At 46.2% G+C, this 25,189-nt stretch overlaps 1 protein-coding gene across 2 annotated transcripts in view; it reads left to right on the plus strand.

The window, feature by feature from the left end:
- Window positions 1-23,535, plus strand: part of LOC126534776 (scoloptoxin SSD14-like) — a 175,288-nt gene extending 151,753 nt beyond the window's left edge. For both annotated transcript variants that reach the window (XM_055072696.2, XM_072289264.1), the window contains exons 12-13: window positions 13,749-13,853; window positions 23,290-23,535. In XM_055072696.2, coding sequence (XP_054928671.1) covers window positions 13,749-13,853; window positions 23,290-23,514 — 330 coding nt within the window. In that variant the 3' untranslated portion in view covers window positions 23,515-23,535. The remainder of the gene's footprint in view (window positions 1-13,748; window positions 13,854-23,289) is intronic.
- Window positions 23,536-25,189: the final 1,654 nt, after the last annotated feature.

Genomic DNA, 25,189 nt, shown 5'->3' on the forward strand with positions numbered 1-25,189 from the left:
GGGCTGTGGTAGGGGGCGCCCTACGTGTCTGTATTCCTCGGGGTGAATCGCTTGCTGACGGGCCGGTGAGCCGGCGGCAGTTTATGGCGAAGGCATGGAAGGGAGAAGTGACGGCGGGCGGGAGCGGCACAGCTAAGTTCGTTTGGCTTATGCTGCGGTGTCTCACGGCCTGCTAGAGAGTGCTTGATCTCTTCATGTATGAGGTCGAGAGTCTAAGCCATATGAAGTCGCGATGAATGACACAACTTCTGATGCTCCTCCAGCGCGACCCCTCTGATGGTCTCACGCAGGCCTTAACGCAGGCCTGGAGATTGAACTTCAGCGTAGTTTGTCGCAAGCCTGCGGAGGGTGAATTACCTGTTCCGCATTTCGAGTGTTTTTTTTTATTTTGGTGGCCTCACAAAGGACCTCTTCAATGGTCTCCGGTGGGCTTCGAATTATTCTGGCAAAATGTTCTTGCTTGACACCACGCGTCAGTAGGCGAACTTTGTTCTTCTCGGACATTTCGGGTCCGCGTGGCCGAAATAACGGGTCATTTCTGCCGTAAAGGTGACACCGTCCTCGACAGATAGCTGCCCTCGTACTTTCAGTAGAACTATGGCTCTATCTTTTGGGACAACGCTCTTGAAGGTCCTAGGGAAGTTCTTGCGGAACAGACCCCACGTTGAAAGGGTGGACTTCCAGTTCTTGAACCATGTCTTCGCGGCATCCTGCAAGAAAAAGCACACATGACCTAGCTTGTCTTCAGAGTAATAGCTGTTGGACGCTGGAACCCTTTCGAATGTCTGAAGGAAGGTTTCTGCGTCGTGGGATGAAGCTCCACAAAAGACAGTTTTCTGGGATGTTGCAGTACGATTGCTGCAGGCGATGCGCGGTTACTGATGGTCCTAATTCACTTGGCCACAATCTTTCCGGTTGAGTCATGTAGAAGGCCGTGCTCCGGTGGCCATTGTTTAACCTCCGGCTAGCTCGCTGGTGCGTGGTGACGTGTATTGTGTCCTTGTTATTCAGGATTGGATCGCAGCTTTGCGGGGTTATGTGGTATATGAACGGAGAAGCACCTTCACCAGATGTAACGTTGTCATGCGTAAACCAGTTGATCAGCGGCATCGCCTGTCCAAACTTGCGTGGGAGAGCCTGCGGCTTGAAGGCGGCAAGTTTACATTTTATGAGATAGTCGAGTTTTCGTAGTTTCTGTAACAAGTCGCTCGCGAGTCGGCATCTCTCAGTAAGTCAATGCAAAACGTGACGTCGCAGCAGCCACGTTCTGTGGGATGCCGCTAGATGTAAATCCGGCAAAGGTTATTCCGCATACTCTCGCGATAGTTCTGCCTCGCATTCGGCGTTGTCACACTCGAGCTCTTTCTACCCAACTAAAATGCTGAACGATGTTAGCACCGTCCTGTACTCTGTGAAATCAACGGTGTGGGATAACTGGGGAGGAGCGTGTAGGTAATGAGCTCGGTTGTGCCTATCGACGCTGCCGCCATACGGCCGCGGCACCTAGTACAGAACACGAACATGCTAAAAGTGCAATGAATATTTTGTCTATCCAACCTGAGGTGACTGTGGCTCTTGCAGACAATATCCACAGCACCACTGTGAAGACCCAGTCACAAGCTAACAAAACTAAGCGATCATTCTTTTCAATCTCACTTCCTGATATGCTACGTAATAACCCTCGTCAATTCTGGAAGGTTGTCAATGCATGCCCAAAGAAATCGATAAATATACTTGACCAAAATGGCGTCCCTATTCCTGATACTGAACTTGCAACAACACTTTATTCAACATTCTGTTCAGTTTTTACAAAAGAATCTGAAGGCAATCTTCCTTATTTCCCTAACCCTCAATATCCTCCCATGCCTGCCATCACGTTTGAACCTCATGGCATTTGCAGACTAATAGAATCTTTGAAGCTAACTTCATCGGCTGGCATTGACGGAATTAACGCGAAAGTGCTTAAGAAAACAAAAGATGTCACTAGTGTCATCTTATCACACATTTTTCAACAGTCACTCTCGTCTGGAGTGGTGCCGCAAGACTGGAAGGCAGGTAAGATCATTCCAGTCCCCAAAAAAGCTTCTTCAACGTCATGTCTTGACTACCGGCCTATTTCTATTACCAGCGTTTGTTCCAAACTGATGGAGCATGTAATCTTTTCCCACATCATGAGATTTCTAATTTCTAACAACTTTTTTCATCATAGTCAGCACGGATTTCTTAAGAATTTATCTTGCGATACTCAACTTGCGCTCTTTGTAAATGACATCAGTTCCCAATTAGACCTTAATGTACCCGTAGACTCATTGTTTTTAGACTTCGAGAAAGCTTTTGATAAGGTACCTCACAACCGTCTTTTCTTGAAAATTTCAGTCCTGAATCTCAATCCCTTAATTTATAATTGGTTGCGCAGCTTTCTGGCCGGTCGACAACAGTTCGTTTTTGCAAATAACTTTTCATCCCCTCTGTCTCCTGTACTTTCTGGGGTTCCTCAAGGTTCTGTTCTTGGCCCCCTCCTCTTTTTAATCTACATTAATGACCTTCCTAATGACATATCTTCTAACATACGCCTATTTGCGGACGACTGTGTTATTTACCGACCCATTAACAATAGCTCAGATATCCCTGCCCTGCAGCGTGACTTACAAACGGTTGAAAAATGGTGTAAGACATGGTTAATGTCATTAAATGTAAATAAAACCTCATTAATCTCTTTCAATCGTCGGCACTCTTATGTAGCACCCTCATATCTCTTAGGTAATTCAACAATATCATCTGTGACCTGTTATAAATACTTGGGGCTTATCTTAACTCAAGATCTTTCATGGTCCTCTCACATCGCTAAAATAACTAACGAGGCTAACCGCACCTTAGGCTTTCCGGCGACATCTGAAATTTGCCCCTCCTCCAGTAAAAACTCTTGCCTACAAATCTGTGGTAAGGCCCAAACTTGAATACGCATGCTCAATTTGGGACCCTCATCGTACTAATCTTTCTAACATGCTTGAATCTGTCCAAAACCGCGCAGCCCGATTCATCTTCCATGTCTATTCTTCATATACAAGTGTAACAGCACTAAAATCTAATGCGAATCTTCCGAGACTACAAGCGAGACGTCAAGTGTCCAGACTCATTCTATATCACAAGTTTTATCATGCCCCGATTGGTAACAGCGTCATATCGCCAGCTCACCGCCATTCATCCCGGAATAATCATTCAAAGTCAGTGTACCCCCCGCATGCGCGCACATCATCCCATCTTCATTCGTTTTTTCCACGTACAGCGAGAGACTGGAATGATCTGCCTGAAGAAGCAGCGGACCACTCCAGTGTGACTGCATTCAGGACTGCCATCGAACGCATTTTCCTTTGAAGCAGCCCACCCCTCATGTAAAACCCCTCTCCAGGGGCATTTGAGGAATAAATAAATAAATAAATCCCTATTTTTCGTGCCTCTTAACTCAAGTGGTCTGCTTTCGGAGTACAACGCTGTCGATACTATTTTCTAGACAAAATGCTCCTAAGGTTTGCTTGCCACAGGCAGCTTGATTATTCAAGGCGGAAGATTATGTTGCGTGGTGCATTCCATGCGCGCATGAATTGAAGCAAGTACGATTCGGTCGAGCTTGAACACCAGCTCCTTTTGAACAAATGATGACGATTATAGTTTTAGGCTGCAAGGGTCCCTGTGCTATATTGACATCAGGGTTGCAGAAACCAAGCAAAAGTATGCATATATTCTCAAGTAATTCCTTCATCGCGTCGGGATAGTAGTTCTTATGTTGAGTGAAGCGTGCTCATTCAATGTCCTTGCGGTTTCACTCCCTGGGCATCGTGTCAGTGCTGAAAGCATAGCACTACTTCAAACCAAGGCAGATGCAATCGTCTTCGCAAATACACGGTCTGATGCCGGCTTGTATTGCTCCGCTTGGGGCCTTGTAGTGAATTACTCAAAGTTCACTTCAAGCCTTCTCGAGGAAATAGGAGCAATGCTTTACCATCTTTGCATGTAGAGCACTTTTGTTAAGAATGTAGGTGCTGAAACTAGTTTTGTTCGAGTGAAAGAACATCCTGCCTGCCAAGAGGTCCTCCGCATGTTTGAACATCACATACCGTCGATCGCAGACACCGACTCTTTGACTTACGTCATTCGGGCGATGCTGTCACTAGTTGAAAGACCTTGCGCGGAGCATGTTGGCATTTTCGTTGCGTACAGTGAACGCAGCTCAGCGGAAATGCTGCGATGGTGAGCGTTAGGCGAGCGCTTCATACGCGAAAACTGGAATGTGTGCTGTTGGGCCGATCCCTCACACCTTAAACGGATCCACTGCTGCGCCGAAGTGATACCGCGGTGTTCTCGCAGCACCGTACACAGTCTTCTCCGTATCGCAAGGTGGGCAGCACACGTCATGAGTTGTAACTTCCCAATGCAGTCCCGAGAAAGCTTGGAAAATAAGGTAGCATAAGACTACTCTTAACTTCACTATAGGTGGAGGCTGTTCGGCAGCTTTAGAGGAATTCGTGGTTTTGGGGACGTCATCATGAGATACCAATGACTTTGTTGCACAATTTTCTTCTTTTGGCAAGTTGCTGGTTTCAGACATAAGCGAGTAGGGGGGTACCGCTTAGGAAATGAGGAAGAGGAGTTAGAAAATGGAGTAGCTCAAGCGAAGGGACGTACAAATAAAGCTCCTGTGCTCTTGACTGCCCGTGGTGGTTCCACAGTTACTGGTGACCCGGAGTTCGAACGCGACCTTCAGTCGATGAAACACAGACTCCATGCGACCTCTACTTGCTCGTACTACTTCTGCAACGCGCAACCGGTCAGTTACCTTCTATGGGTGTTAGAGGAGCTACGGCTACTACTACGCTACCACAGCTATGGCTCGCCGATCCCCCGTTGCGATTCATACAAACTGAGAACATGTTCCACAGCCATCGCGTCACGTTGGAGTTTTGCAAATATAGATTCCTGCTTGAGGCTTTGCCGCTACAGGCCATGATCGAGATCCGCGACATCTCTTCTAGCCACATCAGCGAACGCCATATACGACAATAAAAATGCTATTCTTGGCCGTCTCATCGCGCCTGCGCATTAGCGTATTCAGCAGCTCCTAAATAAGGAATAGCTCAGTGACCGACCTCCAACTCAGTTTCTACGTCATCTGCAGCACCTCATTGGTAACCTCATAGCACGTGAGTTGTTTCTACAACATCTTTCTCCCAATGTATACATGGCTCCCGTCACAGCTAAGCATAAAACCTTGCCGGAACACGCCGAGCAGGCCAACGACATGAGGGACGTCGCTCCGGCACTCATAACTGCTGTCCGTAGCTCTCCACTTCGTTAAGTACATTCCCTTCTGGAAACAGTAAAAGAGCTCGCATCTATAATCCCCGACTTGCGTCAGGAATGGCGCAACACTGGCAACGTCAATCACCGAGCCTATCCAACTCATCATCCCTCACGCCGCCTTCTATGCAGTGGCCCTTTCATGAAGCTGTGCGCAGTTTTTCATGACAGGGCCTGTGCTACTACCACCGCCTTTTTCACGCCGCTGCTTGTCGATGTGTGTCACCCTGCTCGTGGCACACGGTAAACGCTCAGGCCCCGTCGTCAATAACAGCGACGGGTGAACTTTGCGATGCGCCAAGCCACCTTTTCCCTATAACCGATCTAGCTAGAGGGCAGCATTTTGTTGGTAGACACTGGTGCGCATGTCGGCATAATTCCTGCGTCCGAAGCTGTCGGGCGTCTCTGGGCAAAGCCAACCTCTCTACAAGCTATCAACTCTTCCGTCATCGCAACTTGCGGACACAAATCTCTTACGCTCGACCTCGGTGTTAAGAGAAGGTCGCCATGGCTATTTTGGGCAGCCGATGTCCACTATGCCCTCTTCGGGGCTGATTTCCTGAGCCCTTTTCATTTGCTCGTGCAGATGAGCCGCTGTCGACTCATGGATATTATCACGGGTCTGTCAGTCAATGCTTTTCTGCCGCATGCTATCCCTCTCAACCCTCATTGCATCAAACTGCCTACCTCACTGCATGCATCTCTACTGAATGAGTTTCCGGAGGCAGCTACCCAGTCTCAGAAGGATAGAACCCCTAAGCGCACTTTAACCCATTGGATTGTTACCACAGGCCGGCCGGCCCATTCACAGACGCCCCCGCAGACTCGGTCCTGATAATGGCGGCGAGGAGTCACGGAGTCGCTATCTGTCGGAAGCGTCTCCCTTCCGTAATATGAGGAATCACGAGGCGCACTCCTCAAAGGTTTCGCTTACGGCGCTCAATAAAAACACCACGCGGCATCCCTCCTGGACATTTATGTAGGCACTATAAACCCAAGGGAAGCTTTTGACTGTCGATATAATAACCTTGGGCAAACTTAAAGCACAGAACGTTTACAGACGCTATTTCTTCACCGAATACGTACAGCGAACGCCACTACACGCGGTCGCCGCGATGGAGTCTCGCCGAACCGGCTTCTTGCGTGAAAGGTAGGCAAATGCTGAAAATAAACTATGTGAGATATGTTCTTACAGTAGGCTCTCTGTGTAACGAAATGGGGCATAGCAGAATAAAGCCTCAATGCAGCGATCGCACGGGTTCGCAGCGACCGACTGCGCGTCTGCGTGCAAGTCCGCGCACAATGTTTTGCTTTCGCTGTGAGCGCGTTTTCGCAACGTGTGTGTGTGTGTGCGTGCCGTGAGCTTTAGGCCGCAGCATATGAGCATTCGACAGTACACTAGCAACCATTGTTCCGTGAACGCTATCAGAACTGTTCACAAATAATTTCGTTATAGAGACTGCGACGCCTGCGGTGATTGTTATGTGCCGTCACGACGATTCAATCTTTTTTTGTCTTCTAAATTCTTGGACATTTCAATTATTTCTCAAATTGCGTTGCACTGTATGTTTATCGGTCTTCTCAGCGTGCAATTTCCCTCTGCTTCTTTCTTGTAATCCAGTGCGTTAATTCTTAAGACAAACATGACCATATGCCATGCCTTTCTTTAATGCTGGTCTTACCGCTCCCTTTCGGTTCCAGTGAACTTGCCAGTATCTAGCATCAAGAAGTTCATAGACCAAACCGTCCGTAGCAGAAATCTTCCTTGTGTGTGTGCTTGCTGCATAGCCGAGTTGTAGCCGATGGCTGTCTTCCGGTTCTAGGTTTCGCCAGCCAAGCTTCACGCAGCTCCTTGCCCGGCAGCTACGTGTTAAGAAGGCTGACACCGGGCTCCGTTGCGTACTTCCGGCATAGCGGCACCGAGCAGTAGGCTACCATGCTGCACACCTTCAAAGGCAGCCGCTACCTATTATAGTAGTTTGTGATGTTGTCAAATTGACACCCAAGGCGGGAAAGCATCACCATTTAATCAGAACTGCGGCCGCACGTAGGACTTAAAAAACTTTCATTTTCAGCTCGCATCGGCGCTTCCGAAGCAGCCGACGCGGCCGTGTATCCACGTGATCCCTCATGCCTCGTCACGACGATGGTGGCGCCAGCTTTTCCAGTGGTGGAGTTCACCGCCGAAACTTCGAGTTTCCCACACTGACTTCGAGCATATGTTGCGACCAAAATAATTCGTCTGCCATCAAGCTCGAGTACGTCAGCACTACACATGGTGCCCCAGCAGGGGCGTATTCGTCATGTCTGGGGAAAGGGGGATTCTGGGACTTGAGCAGATACCGGGTGTTCGGACCCTTAAGACTGCGGACCCTGCGGAGGCAACAAACCTCTTCGGCCTCTACTTCACATAGACGGCGCCTCCAGACTGACCCACTTGGAGCAAATCGGTAGTCGCCTTTTCATATGCTCCTCTCCAATCTTCGTCTTTCTCTGTCACTTTTCATCTTGACTATATCCTATTAATTTCTTTTACCTTCCTATTTCCTATTTTCTGGGCAGCAAGCGTTAACCTTGTGTAATATATAAAGTCTTGTATATATATATATATTTGTTCGGCGATTCGTCACAACTGTGCTTCTGCAACCCAGTGTCCTAACTGTGACGAAGACCACCCCGCCTATTGGTGATCATGCCCATAATGAAACTCAAGTTCAAAGTAGACATTTGTTTCCCAGAAGCGCGCAAGCTCCAATCGATCGAATCTGTCCTACAGTTATTTGACGCAACGAGGGGCAGTGCCACATCCTCCTGGGCCTGCCCGAGTCACACGGAGTGTGACGGTGGTTACACCACCAGCTGCCCTAGTAGGAGCAGCCGCTGCTGTTCCGCGCGCTCCCACCTAGGGCCAGCAGACCTCGGGACCTGCTGGTACCAGGGAAAGTGCTCGAGTAGACAGGCCCGAAAAACCCCTGAGCATGTCCGCCGAGCAGACGTCATCCAGCGCCTCTCAAGAGACGCTGGATGACGTATCGTGAGCTACCCTACTAGCTTTCTCTTGACGCACACCACAAAACACTTTCATTATGGCCGCCCCGATAATGCACTGGAATGTGAGAGGTCTAATACACAATCTTGATGATATTACGGCATAAAAGTTATAAACAAAGATAAGGTGCCTCAGAAAGGCTGGTCAACGTTTCGATAGGAGGACCTATCTTTATCAAAGGTAGCCTCGTCATCCTCGGCATGTAAGTTTTAAAGGGTGAGTAGAGTGACGCCACGTGAGGTCGTTGACGGTGGCTGTTGGTTGTAAAGGGAGAGACTTCGAAGAGAACAAGCACTGTCGCCTGACGTCTGTAAGTGTGGTTCCTAAGACAAGGGGAACTGGGAAGGCAGGGAGAAAAGAAATGAAAGAAAGAGAAAGAAAGGAAAAAATACACGAAGAGAAAAAAAAACAAGAAAATAAAAAAAATGGCAGCGGCTTAGTTCGTCTATGCCATGATATACGTAGCGAAAGCTATGGCATAGCATGGTTAGCCTTGGTTAATCTTGATTGCAAGTCAAGGTTAGTCTGGTTGTCTATCTATGTGGTGGCATTTAGCCAGTCGTTCGGCGCGCTGTTCGTCTGTTCCCTGGGCGATTCGTTAGCTCTTCATCTCATTCCGATGTAGATTCCAGGGCTCCTCCTGCTTATCAGAATTGTCGCCGTCGATACCGCCGCCTCAATTATGGTTGCGGCGCACGCGAGCTCTCCTTTTGAATCCTCCGACATGTTATCAGGCATGCGACGCAGCTGCCGTAGCGAGCGGAGGCGAGCTCAACGACGAGGAATGCGATGTGACGTCATACCAAACGGCGGCGGTGGAGCACCTGTGGCTCGGTGCTACTAGTGGTGCATGCGCAGTAGTGACTAGGGAGCGAGAGAGAGAAATATCCCCGGCGAGGCGCGCGTTGTGATGTCATGTGCCTCCTCGGAGCACCTCCACGGTGAAATCGCAAGTTGGCGACCGGTAAAGCTTTCGCTTTAAAAGAAGGACATAGGAGGGTGTTGGAGAAGCGAGAGGTTAGGAACCATTCAGGGGCGCCGTTGGCGCCATGTTTTTGTGGCTTTAGTTGAAAGAATGACTTGAGTAGCGTGGCAGCGATGAGTCTGGCAATTTTGAAGGAGTTAAGATGGCGACAAAGAGTATGGGGCGAAATGCATCGATGAACTGGAAGGCAGCGGCATAGTGTTTCAAGGGACGTTAGTGCCATAGCTCAACGCAGGTTTCGTTACGCCGCTATACAGAAATGACGATACCCTCTGTGGCTGAGGCGCGAAAAAGGGTATCCTGGCGTCTGGTTCTTTGGAATGTGTTGGTGAGGGTGTTTTAAAAAATATATATAAGGAAACAGACAAAAAAGTGCGGGAACCCGAAACTGGAATAACAAATAGGAGGTCGACATGAGTAGAAGCGGACGGGGGCCGGTGCACATCGGAAAAGGGGTCGTACAGTTTATATGAACGTAAAAGCATGAAATAGTATATTAAATTGAGAAGTAGGCAGGAAAAAATTGGAATTGCAGGAATAGGTGATCTTGAGAATTAAGATTAGCTGGTGGAACGATGTGTTTTGTGCCTTGGTTGATGAGAATTTAAGACTTAAGTTACCGCTTTTAAAGATTCTAAGTTGCAACGTGATACATTAAATCGCGTCGGGTGTAGGCATTTAAACTTGTGTGTGAGGCATGATTCAGTATTTTTCCTCTCGAGAGGTGAGTGGAAGTTTGTTTGTAGTATATACAGCCTTGCTTTGTAGAATAAATGAAATAAATGAAATGAAATATATGACCATGTTCATTGAAGTGACTGGCTACTGCTTTAGGTTACTTGTGTTTTGTATCTGCGTGGTGACCGTTGACTCTTGTATGAATTTGTTGTTCAGTCTCGCCTATGTGTTGTCTGCTACAAGCGCCACACTCTAGACAGTAGACTACGTTGCTTGATGTGCAGGTGAAACTCGAAGTTACCTTGTGTGAGTAATTCGGTGCTGTACTTTTTACTGTATTAGCATATTAAATACGTTTGCATGTAGAGCACCTGAGGTGGCCACAGGGACCGGTTACCAACTTCGTCTTCGTCCTTACTTTTGCATGGACGAGAATATCCTTAAAATTAGTGTTGCGACTGTAGGCTACTCAGGATCGGTGGGGAAAAACATAAAATTCTGGTTACTGGTGAGAATGGGGTAGTATTTACTGACGGTGTTGCTCACGTTTGGAATTGCGTTTGAGAATTTAGTAGTAAGAAGAGGCGCCGTTGTTTTTGTGATCCTAGGGCGGCGCTTGAGGACCTCGGCTCGATCAAGTTTGGTTGCGTCGTTGTAGGCTTTTTGAAGTGCACTTCTTGTGTGATTCCTGTTTGATAAGATTTCTTTAAGGTGATCGAGTTCATCTATGTAGTAGAAAGATCGACATTTGGGCGAGTTTGTACTGGTTTAACATCTTGAAAGCACTCCAATATGTAAAAATATCACAATACTTTCTGCGCATAAAAATCAGACAGACCACGAGGGAGATTATTGAGGCCTACTATATCAGGAAAAGAGGGTCGCGTTGTGTAAGTATGCCATCGTTAAATTTGCATGACAGTGAATTTGAATTGTTAAGCCGCCTCATAGCGTAGCATTAGATTAAATGTTCTTGCGTGTTTTTTTTTTTTTTTTTGCCTGCGCACTGATAATGACGCCATATATGGGAGAGCACGTGGCTATGGGTTGTGCACATAAGTGTGTCTATGCCTTCGAATAAAGTTAGTTGTGAGTTCAGCGCTGTCCTGCGTGGTCCTGACTTCTGTATTCGTCGTATTGCGCTGCCCTTTCAAGATGTTATCTATGCAGTCTCGGTTTTCAACGCAAATGAGACGCAGTCGTGTGGCCTGGTCTTTAAAGATTCCTTGTTTGTAATATGTGGGATGGTGGCTCATATATTCTAAGTACGGTCGTTTGTCGAAAGGTTTCCTATAGAGCATTGTCTTTAGTGCCCTATTGGCAATGTATATTGTTGTGTCCATAAAGCCTATGCGCTCCATTGTAGATTTGATGGGAATTTTATTGTTGGGTCAAAAGGATTTAGAAAAGCTACATATTTATCTAGGCTGTCTTGGCCATATCCCCATATAAAGGGAAATGAGACATCCACCTAATCGTAGCAATTGCTACAAAGGGAACCCATACGGGTTCCTCGAAAGGAAAGCCTCGTACTTGAAGTAAAATTCGTCCTCGGAGGCTCTACTTTGGAGGAACCCGTATGGGTTTGCTTAGTGGCAATTGCTACGATTAGGTGGGTGTCTCATTTCCCTTTATTAATTACTTCCCGCCTCCTTGCGGGTTTCCGCAGAACAACTACGTCAAACACTTCCCTTCGCTTCGAGTTGTAGATGGTAGAGCGGCTGCCCCGCTTCAGATGGTAGAGCGGCTGCCCCGGAAAGGCGGTGTTCCCCGGTTCGAGTCCCGAACCAGGACGAATTTTTCTTGAACTGCGAGACATTTCTTTCGAAGAACCCGTATGAGTTTCCTTTGTAGCACTTGCTACAATTAGGTGGATGTCTTATTTCCGTTTATTAATTACTTCCCTCCTTGCTGGTTTCCGCAGAACTATTACGTCACGTCCCCATATTATCAATATGTCGTCTATGTATCGTAGGTATGTGTGGGGCTTGTCACTGCGGCGCCATAGAAAATCTGGTTCTAGAATTCTCATAAGTATGTTCCCGTTGGCTGGCGCAAAAGGCGTACCCACACTTATCCCTTGTATTTGTAGGTAATAACTATCCTCAAATTTGAAGTAGATATGTGTTACGTGTTGTGGATGGAGTGAGCAAGAACTTGAAGCTCGAGGGTATAAATGTCGAGCAAGTTGGCGAGAACACAAAAACGAAAGAAAAGCGAAGGGCGGTGACACTGCCATACGTGCACAACATATCTGACCCCTTGAAAAAGATAGGGGGCTAAGCTCGAGATAATGTTGCGCTCAATGACCCGGAAAAACTGAAAAGCCTCTGCCAACGCGTCAATACTAAAAAGCCGATAAAGCAGCAAGGGTGCACGATAATTCACCAGCGCCGCTTTTTTTTTCTCATTGCGCAGAGGCAGTGGTGCATTCTATACATTTGAACTGTGGGAAAAAGTATATAGGACAAACTGGAAGAAGCACAAAAGAAAGACTTAAAGAACATAAAGTTAATGTTGAGCATACGGCCAGGAATCTAGGCACCCAAGTCAGGGATTTTCCTCCAACGCTTGTACCGCAGAATTCAGACCCTGTGAAGTGCTAGAAAAACACAATGAACAGCTGGGTCAGAAGATTATTGAAGCAGCCGAGACTACCAGACTTCGAGATCAATGTGTTAGTACGCTGTCCGTGTTTATAACAAAAAATAGAACTTGAGCGTTTGCACGTGCACTCGTTTTCTTGAGTGCGCAGGAGTGCTTGTTTCCCATGTACAATGACGTGTCTGTGACACTTGTGGACAAATGTATAAGAAGCCGTGTTTCTTTCACAAAAAAGTTGTTGAAAGTAAGCGCTCGTCGTCTTCTGATCTCGTGTCCCTTCAAAGTCTTGCGCTGTTAACAGCAGGAGGAACTTCTCGTCACCAGCAGTGATGCTGAAACCCACAAACACATTTACATAAACGTTTCACAAACGACTACGTTTTAAAGTGGCCACGGCGACTTGTTGGCAGAAGGGGGGGGGGGGGGGGTCTGTAGTGACCTTATTTTTGTTTTAGCGCGTCGTTGGTTTTAGACATGAACTACTTCAATCTTGGAAATGATGAAAATTGTACAGCTAAGATAAGTCTGAAGTGCCTTCGCACACCATGCCTAGTCCGAGGCAAACTGTCGATTGAAAAGAAGTTAAATTTATACTGAGAAGGTTGAGAACACTTGACTGTGGCTTAAAGTTTGCTGATGTTTGCAGAAGGCATCGTTACAATAGCCAAGGTAGCACCTACGTTTTTAGAGCTTTCTCACGATGTGCACCCAGGGATTGTAAAGATCAAGTAACGTCTTCGAGAGGAGTACTTGCAGCTAGCACACAACAAACATGCTCATTGTATTGTCTTTCGCTTGTACAGTCGTTCGCACAAAACCAAACCTTGGGAAACACCACTGTAGCTCACTCAGCTTATTTACACATGATAGATCAAATACGGCATCGACATATTTCGAACATGTGAGCACCTATGAACACACGAGCAACTGTTGTACCTTTCGAACGAAAGGGTCTAAAAGGTCTGAAATGCCGCGTATATCTTCGCGGTCTTACGTGTTTTTGTTGTCAGATTAGCATAGATCTCTAAAGTTTATTTTTAATTTAGAGGAGCTGCTTACACAGCTATTTCTTCGCAGGTCTTAAAGTGCATCTATACTCGCAATGTTTCCACCTGCGTCCGGTCGCCGACTAGAACCCTTCCCACACCACCCGTGACCGCAGGCAACGATCCCGACATTGAGGTTGGTGTTTGTTATTCTTTTGCGAGACACGCGCTAAAGACCGAAAATTTGGGAGAGTTTACGGGGTGTGTTTAGCCACACTTCTTCAAATAAAAATCATTCTTGTTCCCTTTCCGAGGTTCTCTTTCTAATAATATCAGTCCTGCATGACGGCAAAAGCGCTGCTTTACGAAAAGAGAAAACTTTAGTAAATGTGACACAGAATAATATTGTGGCAAAGTTTCACCATGTGAGAAATATAGCTTTTAAGCAATTCTTGTGAATTGATGTCGCTATCTTATAACCTAGAAGTGGCTTCCTTGCTCTTAAACAATCTTACGCGTCGCAAACAGTACGTCATCGTCCGACTTGGCGAAAAACAGTACAGGCACAGATATTGAATCTGAATATACGTAAAGCGAAAACGGTTCTACTTAAATTGAGGACGACGCAACGAGCTATGGAAAGAAGAATGATGGGTGTAACGTTAAGGGGGATAAGAAGAGAGCAGATTGGGTGCGGGAACAAACGCGAATTAATGACGTCTTAGTTGCAATCAAGAGAAATGGGCATGAGCAGGGCATGTAAAAAGGAGGGAAGCTAACCGGTGGTCAATAAGGGTTACGGACTGGATTCCAAGAGAAGGGAAGCGTATCAGGGGGCGGCAGAAAATTAGGTGGACGCGTGAGATTAAGAAGTTTGCAGAGAGAACAAAGCCACAATTAGCAGATGACCGGGGTTGTTGGAGAAGTATGGGAGCGGCCTTTGCTCTGCAGTTGGCGTAGCCAGGCTGATGATGATGATAGGTAAAGCTACGCGTGCAATCCCTGCAAATGTGCCGGTCATGAGATAAGTTCTCCAGAGAACTACGCAATAAAAACATCACGTAAATATTGTCAGTATAGCAAATATAGACTTTAAGCGCTTGACCTCTCCATTAAACGAAGCCTACCCTTTGCTCTTTTTGCCGTTTTCCTACCAAATAGTTTTCGTGTGTTCTTTCACCAGTTTTCCTGTACGAACGAGCGTGTTCGTAGGTTAACGGGAAAGCATTTGTCTAGACATATGTGCTGGTGCACGAGAACTTTGAATGAGTGTAAAGGTTAAGACGATGTGGTTGGTAGCCGGCTGTGTATCTTGTTATTCGTCACTAAACATGCCTTGGCTTTCTTGCCCAAGTTCTGGAAATGTATGGCCCCTGTCACGGCGGTCAAGAGTGTCGGACGGGTGCGCTTCTTAGAAATATGGCACGGCCTACTGAGATGAAGCTTCAATGACGTAAATGATTTTGAGCAAGCGCTAAAACATGGCCAGTTCTTCGACACTCACGGTCATAGACAGGCTTCTCGCGCATCCGCTTCTTTCTGCCGATTCCGACAAGTGACGCACTTGCGCGGTTTTCGGTCTACTATATGTGGTTGCGTGGTCATGCCAAGACACGCCTAGATAAAAAAGAAACAGAAATACGCAAGTAAGGTCTGCTCTGCGCTCGCTCGGTTTGGGGAAGATTGAAAAGAGGATATAGGCAGCAACAAAATCGGCAACAAGAACATCCTTATATGGCAACGCTCCCACGTGAACAAACTCGGGAAACCGCTGGGGACCTCTGTAACCAACTGTGGTCCACCCAGAAGTTAATTTGCAGAGTAGGACCTGGTTTAACGGATAGCGAGCGTGGGAGGCGATCGCGAAGGCGCACATGTATAGCGCAGTGACCGGTCGTGCACCAAGAATCGAGCAGATGCCAGGCGTCGTGTCGCCTAAGCAAGCTGGCCCAAGCATAGGCACTGTACACTTTGCTCTTGTGCTTTGCTTGGCGTATAAGGATGTCACGCGGTGAATGCTGGATCAAAATTTAGCCCGAGCCTCATCGAAAATCTCAATCTCCAGTTTGTACTAGATGTACCTAGTTGCTGTTGATTATTTTATCCTGGTGGGGTTCGAGCAAGTTACAAAGTGCGCCGTGTGACAACAGTCGTAAATATTGTTCTAGATGCAGTGTACAAAAATATTGCCTCGTTACTTATGACGGGGACGAATATCCAGAATGAACTAAATGCGTCACCCGGGGGAAGCAACTTGCAGACCCAACTGAATAGTTTCTGCTGCCTTGCACGTATCCCGGCTTTCCATGTCATTGGGTGGAATTATCTGAAAGAGAACCTGAGGAAAACACATGTCTATGACAGTGAGTGATGTGCCCTGTCCGCGTGGCAGTGCATCCCGAGAAGCAACTATGCCATTTCAACTTCTTTCGGTAGGGGGCACTACATGTATCAGAAGCGCACTGCTCCCGCACTCTAGACAATCGCGACGGGGGTTGTTCTCTTGTTCAATTCTTGATAACATTGCAATGGTAATTCGCACTTCAATTTCTTGATACACGCGAACTTGTGACTACGTTCGCCCCTCCTATGGCACTCAGCATCTGCAGCTTTTGCAGTAAGCTAGTCCCGTTCAGTAATCAAATAGGCCTAAACTTTTGTTCAGTTTAAACGATTCTTTTTCATTCGCTTGCAGCCAGTCGCGAAGTTCCACCTGTTCACGTTGAGAACGTGAAGAGGCGTACATTATTTGCCTGAGAAAAAGCAATGCTCAGAAGTACACACCAAATATATCTTTGATGTTGCAGAGTTTAGGGGTTCTTGCGAAAGCAAGGGCGGGATATATTTCCGGCCGAGGGAGAGCATGAGAAGCATGAAGGAGAGAAATGAAGGCTTGTCGAGCATCCGCACAGCACGTGACGGTGGTACCTTGCAGTAGAGTAATAGTGTCGGCGGTTGTATTGTGGTGATGAACGCACAACCATCTATGGAATGCAACAGGCTTCAAGCAATCACAACCCCTCGGGAAAGACAGCGACCTTTAGGAGTGACTAACACATAGCCATTATTAATGTTCAGGGACAAGAGCGTAATAACTGCTCGTGGCGGGGAGGGAGCTCAATATAGGCAGCTGTAAAGAGAGGCAATTCTACAACATTTAAACTAGTTGTATGTTCAGTCTCGATCATTTGTATGACGCGCTGACGGCAGAAAATTAAACTGGACGCCAACGCGAGAAAGTGTCAACCTAAAATGTTGAGCACATGGGAAAAACATCGCAAAGGAAGTGTCATTGATGTCATTGATGACGTATGCAGTACATTGTGCAGACGTTCGATTACGGCGTCCTTTGTTTCACCCAGAAATGTTCCAAAGTGAGGCGTTTAAAATCTTTTTTGCGGGCGAGAGAACAAGTCTGCACCCGTGACAGAAATAGTAGCTTCCGTGTCAACCAAAGCCAATAACCGCACACCTTCCACAGACACCAGTACCATGCTAGACAGTCGCTATCGACGAATTGTAACAGTTCGTGAATGTGCAGCTTTCCCTCTAAAAACTGCACAGGATAGTTTTCCGCGCAGAAAGGGATCTGACAGGCAGCGCGTATTGGGGAGTGACGTCTAGAGGTACGTGAACACGCGGTCGTGTTGGAGAAGCCGGTCGGAGATAGGGATCCATGAGAGGACCGGTTATCAAAGTGTCATCTCTTTAATAGAACAGGAGAAGCTACATCGCGCTCAAAGGAAATGTCGCCTCGTCGTTCGTCCTGTAGGCGGCGCCTGCAAAACTAGGAGATGGGTCCCCGTATGCTGCAGCAGTAGCATGTCGGGCGCTATTGACGACAGGCAGGGAAGTTAGGCAGATTGGGTACTCGGGTAAGTAATGGCCCTAGCCGGCCTTGAACCGGCACAGTCGACGTAGCGCCAGGAGATACGGGTGGCTCTTCAGCAATGTTGGCTTACGACGGGTGTGGCAGGCAGCGAGAAGTGATTGGATGATTGACGCTTTTCAGAGAGACCAACTCCTCTTTAATTATGCCGCGTTTGCCGACAGCAGAAAGACGAACGTGAGCGCCAGACGAAGGTGGGCAAATGGTGTGCTTACAGTTCTTCAGGAATGAAAGCTCCAAGCCACCACCGTGTTCCAACCTCAACACTGCTTGTCAGGAGGTTGCCGGACGAGTCGGGTTGCAAACGGATCAATTAAAGTGTATCCAAGCGCTGACCCACAGACGTAACGTCCTGTACACTGGTAGGATTTTGCGTCGAAAGCGCGTTATAAGCGATTGATCCGATGCCCTCGAAAAGGAGGCACGCACGGTCAGTTTTTGGCACGGCATTCTCGACGCGACGGCAAAGCACGAGAACGTCTTCAATGTATGACGTGTAGGATTCAGGGAAGTTCAGCACGTGCTCTGAGAGCGTTTTCATCGCAACATGAGCACGCACCATTGTCATGCCGAAGATCCGCTGACGGTACTCTTTCAAGGAACACCATTCACGGAAGCCCGCTAGTGATATCTTGAAGCATGTGTTGGTGACATGAGTGTCGTAGAACGCAAGGTCATGTGATTTAAAATCGCCGTATCAGTGGTTGAAGGGGCTTCCTAGATCGTAGTTTCTCAGCCACTCTTCGATGCAATCGCCAGGCATGCCAAAGAACACAGCAGGTTTGCATGCATGGCTGATACAGTCCAGGAGGGTGGGGTGGCTGGAAACTGGACAGGGCCAGTGGACGCTGCTTTGTCCTCTTGTGACGAGTACTTACATATATATATATATATATATATATATATATATATATATATATATATATATATATTGTTACGCGTTGAAAGACAGACGGAAGAGGCTATTTACAAGCTATTTACTCTAGACTGGAGCCAGAGCGCCAGGCCGACATTTTCTCGCGCCAAGGGCACAAACCCACTTCGTCTTCGTTCTCGCGGCGGCTCGTCTCTCGGGTATCTACCGATAATATCGCAATAATACCCCCCCCCCCCCCCCCACGGCAAAAGCGCCGTCACGGTGCTGTTAAATATCCAAGGCACGTGGAGAGTTGTCGGTTGAGTCGGGTGACGTGGACAATGTCACTGGGTGTCACACCGGAGGACGGAGTGGGCGTGGCTACCACAATTTCATAGGTGACATTGGTCACTTGGCGGAGCACGCGATATGGGCCGGTATAACAGGAAGGCAGTTTCTCACAAAGGCCAACTTTACGCGATGGTGACCAAAGCAACACGAGGGCGCCGGGCGCAAAATGGACATCACGGTGACGGAGGTCGCAGCACCTCCACCAGAATGTTACGTGTAGAAAGACACAGACGGAGGAGGCTATTTACAAGCTATTTACACTGGACTGGAGCCAGAGCACCAGGCCGACATTTTCTCGCGCCAAGGGCACAGACCCACTTCGTCGTCGTTCTCGCGGCGGCTCGTCTCTCGTGTATATACCGATAATATCGTAATAATATGTGTGTGTGTGTGTGTGTGTGTGTGTGTGTGTGTGTGTATGTGTAGCACAGGTCGGCTACTAATTTTAACTGCGCAAGCAACTGGTTTTTTCAGTGAAGTATTTGTTTTTAGGTTATAACAGATTGCATGTAGGCATGGGTACAGTATCTTTGTTTTTACTGTATATATAAGTAATACGAGAGTAGCATGCCAAGAATGAAATATATGGTGAGTATATCCAGTGATATATAGAGTGAACGTTCACCGACTTTCAGCTTCTGCTCCATTCCAGGTTAGTTCATACAAACAGTTTCAGAATAGGACTGCGTATATGTTATAAAATAAACGAGAAACTTATGACTAATGATTTCTACGTTTCCCTTCTACGACTTAACCGATAAGAAACTGTGAATGGTGAAAGGTATTGACGTACGTATATACTGAAACGTGCTCTTATGTTTAAATACTCGAAAGCTATTCGATTCGTGTTGTATATACCCTCAACAACATGAAAACGCACATCCGTATAACCTTCAGTGACTCCAATACAGGTCCCGGCCATGTTGACTTTTCAAGCCTATTCTCAACATGTATCTTGTTACAAAACAGAAGGAAAATATGCGATAGAATAACGCCGCTTCACGGTGAAAGAAACGTCCGCAAGTAAACCAGTGGCTTTATGTCTACCATGGTAGAGGCAGCGTTTAGAGTATGGGAAAAAAATGAACATAACAATTTTATGGTTTTCCTTATATGTGACGTAAAATATTTCCGTAAAATCATCTGCGTCGACATCGGACTTTGAATGAGAGACAAAAAAACAACAAGAAAGCCTTTACAAATTATGCGCCGCATTGGAATAAACAAGATAGTACATATAAAGAACTAAATATAGTACTTACAAGTAAACTATAGTACACTGTGGTGTATGCATGTCACGTCGTAGAATAATATATATATATATAGATTGTCGTTAAAATGAAATAAGAAGCAATAAATTAGACATACATAATTTCCTTAGAAACTACGTGTTCATATGTGTTCTGAAGTGCTATTGTTACTTTTGATTGCGTTTGCAAGCTTTTGTTTAATTTTAAAACCACGAAACGTTATCAAACGGCGCTCGGATAATTGCTGAGCTAGTGAGTTTATTATGAAGTGCTTGTAATTTTGTTCAATAACTGTGATTAAGATGAAACATGCCTTCTGATGTCATCAAAACGTACTTCATTGGTTCTTTCGGTGAATGAGACTACACAGGAGAATAGATTATTTCGTAAGAGATTTCTTGTGTGTTGACTGCAAGAACGTAATTAAACTTTCAACCAGCTCCACATTTCTGTGACTTGATATTCCGAATGAATATATTGCCACCTTTTAATCGTGTTGAAGAAATAGACAGTGTCACAAACGCCACTGTCTATTTGACAAATGCCACTGCGATAAGAAAAGCAAGTCACGCTCAAGCTCTACGATAGCAGTGAGTAGCGTTGTCAATCGTCGAAATCTTATTCGCGGGACAAAGGCATTGGCTGTTCAAACATGACTCCTCGCACATTACAGTACCATCACGGGTGCTCACGTGCCTTCTAGAATGTACAACACAAGGTTTGGCGACTGCATAAACAATAGAACAAATCACCAACAACATTCCGTAGATTTAGTGTACAGGAAGGCGCTTCTTGCGCTGAGCGGCGACTCTCTAATTTGTTTAGGCCTGTGAAAAGGGTCACTGTAAAAGGAAACAGGTAATTGTGTGAATGTCCCCCTTTTAAAAGGCATCGTCTGGATGTTGGAAACAGCACAAAAAGGAGAAAAGCATCAAACGTACTACCAATAAAATTAAGCTAATAAAGGTGTAAAGTCCCAGAGTTTGTTAGCGCTTGTAGAATGCTTTAAGAGGCACCACGCGAACGACTTCAGGTTAGGCGCGGCGTCGCTGCGATTGCGTAATGCCTTATGGAAAGACCTCAGAGTCCGGTGTGCTTATACGTAAGAGGACTCGGTAAGGGCCGAAATAATGTCTGAGGGGCTTTTCACTGAGTCCACGTCGGCATAATTTGGTTCAGAGTCAATGTGGTCGCCGGCGCTTGTGTGCCACGTGGCTTCGTCGAAGACTGTAGCTTTGGCTGTCTGTCCCTTGCTGGTTCTTGATGCGCAGGGCCTGTTCAGATAAGGGTACACTTAAGGGGTCCCCAATATTTTTTTATCTGAGAACATTTTATTTGTGGTAGGCGAATGTCTCTGTACATAGGAATCAAATATTTCTTTAGAACAAGCTGGGGAGATTTCGAGCACGAGAACATAATGCACTAAATGTGCAAAGCGTTATTGCGACTTGCAAGTTTTCTAATAAAGAAAACGTTTCACGCGAAAATAAAACGTCGTACACCACCAAACATTTTTTCTGTTTCGAACCATTGGAAATACTGGCTCACCGAAGCTTGGACTGATGATGAGTACAATGTTTTTTGAAAATTTGTGAATTTCGCTTCTTGAGCAAGCGCCTCTCACTGATACCGAATAGATGCCCTTGTGAAGGCAATTTAGCTAAAACGAGAAGGTTTTAAAATTTTCCGAGAAATCAACAGTGGTCGAAAAATAAAAAAAGCCATGAGGAGTTACATTACTAATATTTTCCGTAATAAAATCCCAAAGGCGCCAAAGTTGCAAAAAGAACAAATAATTTGTCAATTTTAGAGGCATGTAAAACAAATCATCGCCGATTTAGTAAAATTTTGCAGAATATCCTCGCATAACAGAAATCTTGCACTTCAAAAAGCTCTCGCGTTATCTATTATAAGAGAAACATTCTGCCTATTTTTATAACGTTGTGTGATCATCGCTGTCGTCTATGGAGGTCTAAAAAATAAAATTGAAAGTGCATTCATGTTGCATTCCGAACTTGTTGTTTTCGTTGCGGTAAAGAAAAGTGGCTCAGATTCGTTGCCTCTTCTGAGCAACGGAATTGACTGAGCTCGGTTTTTCAAGTTTCCTGAATGCGTATTTTCCCTACAGTACGTAAGTGCAGCAAGCACGCTAGAGCACTTATAGAAAGCTGTTTACTGCTGGTTTGGGGAAAATACTTCTGGCACTAATCGCTAACTACACATGCTTTCTGAAATGCTACCTGTTTATATGACTAGTACACCAATCTAGTAGGAAAGCGGAATGACACCACGGCAGTGGATAAGTCAGTTGGGTATGCTCAGATAAGGGCAGTTGTTAAACGGATCTCAACTAACTTGAATTTCACTAAAACGTTTCCATTAGGAAAAAGCGCCCCTCCTGCAAATCGAACCGAGATTACGTTATCGATGTACTTGACTGCTTGACGCATAAAAAATCTTAACGGAGGCAGCCCGGAAATATCGTTATCAAACCAAAAAATGTCGAAACTGGAAAGGTGCCTGGCATAGATAATAGTGTTGTTTAAACACTAAATGATTTACTCTAAATCTATGAGCCCTCTCACTGAATTAAGCTGAATTTAATTTAGTCACCTCGTAGCGCGGCACGGACACAAACAGCGAAACTTGTTTTCTAGTGATAAGGCAAGACTTGTGTTGAAGGTGTCAGGCTAGTGCAAGGGTTCAAGGCATGCACTCGTTTTAATTGTCGAATAACGTAAAATTTGACAAAGAAAATTACTTGTACACTGCGCTGTTACCAAGCAGAGATCGGAAGATGCTGTAAATGCGCACTTTACACATCATAGCTCCCTGCCTGAATACTTCTTGTGCACGAATAATGTCAACACTTACACTCTCAGCTTCTAAACATGAAGTTGACGGTTCTTGCACTTTTGCACTCTTGCCCGTATAGGAAGCTTCCAAGGAGCACAACTCCCTGTTCACTCACCTGTGTGTCACGAAGCACAAATTGAATTTGACAAAGCTCCCTACGCTGGGTCATCAGGCACAAGAGCCAAGAATAATTGGAACAGTTTTTTAGACAACTTGACGGGGCCCAGAAACTCTTACAAGACAGATGGCAGGACGAGAGGCGTGCTTGTGAATAACTTGCAAAGCACAAATATTAAAGGCACTTCGCAGCGCATGCATATATTTGCACTGTAGATAGACGACATAGCTGGGTATTAAATCCAGTCAATACATCCGTATTTTGATTGGTCTGAAAGCAGCGTTCAACGAAGTGCCCCCTTTGGTATTGCAGGCCACGGCCAGTGGGATATTCGCCAAGAAGCCCCTCGTGTCGTGGCTCGCCCCGAACGACAACGTGCACTGCGACGGTACCAGTGACGGCGAGGAAACAACGGCGCTCGAGAAGTACAAAGCAGTCGAATCGAAAGACTACTGCGAGAGGACAAAAGAATGCGACATGATTCAGCAGATATATAAAGAAATTGCTGAAGAGAAGATAAAGACTAGGCACAAATAGAGAGCAACATTGGAAGATCTACTCGTAGTGTTTTTTTTTAATCTCTTTTCTTAGTTTTTACCGTGAAGGTGATAGTGCGACTGAAGCGCTCAATATAATACTATGCGATTTTCTAGGTTTTCCGATACCAGTACAACGAAGTTTGCGTATTGAAGAAATGCGGCAAATGCAAGCGTGAATGACAGGCAAAATTTGAAATGTAGGGTTTCTTAAGGAGTAATTGCTTGCTGATAAAAGTTCGTCTTCGGCCTGTTTCGATACGTAAGTGCAGAGCTTCCATGATCTACCGCTTCAATCTAACCTGGAGAAAATGTATCACCATCCAGGCAGGCAAGTGTATAAATGGTAGGCCACGAGCACTTTGTAGGCCATGAGCAGTTGTGTGTAGCGGAGACAGGTAGACAGTAAAGGTCAGTATATTTTTCCTATTTACACGATTCCAGTGGTCAGCAACTCAGGAGGTCTATAAAGAGAAAGATCCGCTACTCCAAGAACTTCTCGACATGTCAAGAAAATACCAGTAGAAATATCGATGAAATCGAAAAACTAGTGACCAACAGAGCTCTTCAGGTGGGGTGCTACTAGGCTACACATGCCGGCGGCATGCCGTTTGAGAGACGCTGCAGCCGCTGCCTACTGTTAAGAACGGCCCGCTGAGGCAGTTTTAGTTACACGTACGTAGAGACTTTAGGTACGCAAACGTGAAAAGCCTACGTACCTTAAATGCACGCCATCTGAAACGCTTTTAGCTACACGTACGTGACGCGCGCCAAGAGAGACCACTTAGCTCCATCAGTCGGGAAATATGAGCACTGCGGTAGCCAATTCAATCCTGTCGCCTTGTTTCGATGCATGCCGTCTGCGCGCGCACGGCCCGATATCGCCTGTTCGTGATCTCGCGAAACTCCCGCGCGAAGCTGTCTACGTGCGCAAGAAACGCACGCAAAGAATTGAATCTCACGTACGTCCGTGAGATCAGCGCGCGGCCGCTACGTTCTACGCATGCGCACCGCTTACACGTAGAAGCTCTACGTACGCAAAGCCTCCACGTACGTGTAACTAAAACTGTCTACTGTCTATTCTCGCATTTGCGCACGCAAAGTATCTACGTACGTGAAAGAAACCATGTATTCGTTGGCTACCTACCACATCGGTACCGTGTCGTAGAGCACTGCACGGGCCTGATTACCGCAGCCCGGCGCCGACCCGGGCCCAGGCGTTCATTACCAAGCTTAGCCAGGACCCGCATGTGCATAGCTAGGCCCATCCTGTCATGCACGGGAAATAATACCACCTGTTTTTTATTTGCGGATTGTAGGGTATGTGTCGGCTTCACCCTCTCGGGTTCTAATCAGCTGCAGTGGGCAAGCAACAAATTACTGAAATCTTTTTTTCTCCCTTCGGGACAGCAGTGGTCTGGCCCATTGCCTGTGATGTTATTTTTTGCTGGTACGTAAGCATTTACATTAATTGTACGATTTGGTCCTATGAGGTCACTTAGCGCACAACTATATATATATATATATATATATATATATATATATATATATATATATAATATTTACGTGGAATCGACAAAGATGAGGAGCAGCACCACCACGAAATACACTTTATCAGTCATCAAAGAATACGAATGTCCTCTTCGTCTCCGCGCTTAAACTTAAAAAACGCAGCT

The sequence above is a fragment of the Dermacentor andersoni genome, chromosome 7 (assembly GCF_023375885.2).
Source record: "Dermacentor andersoni chromosome 7, qqDerAnde1_hic_scaffold, whole genome shotgun sequence".
In the NCBI taxonomy this organism is placed as follows: Eukaryota; Metazoa; Arthropoda; class Arachnida; order Ixodida; family Ixodidae; genus Dermacentor; species Dermacentor andersoni.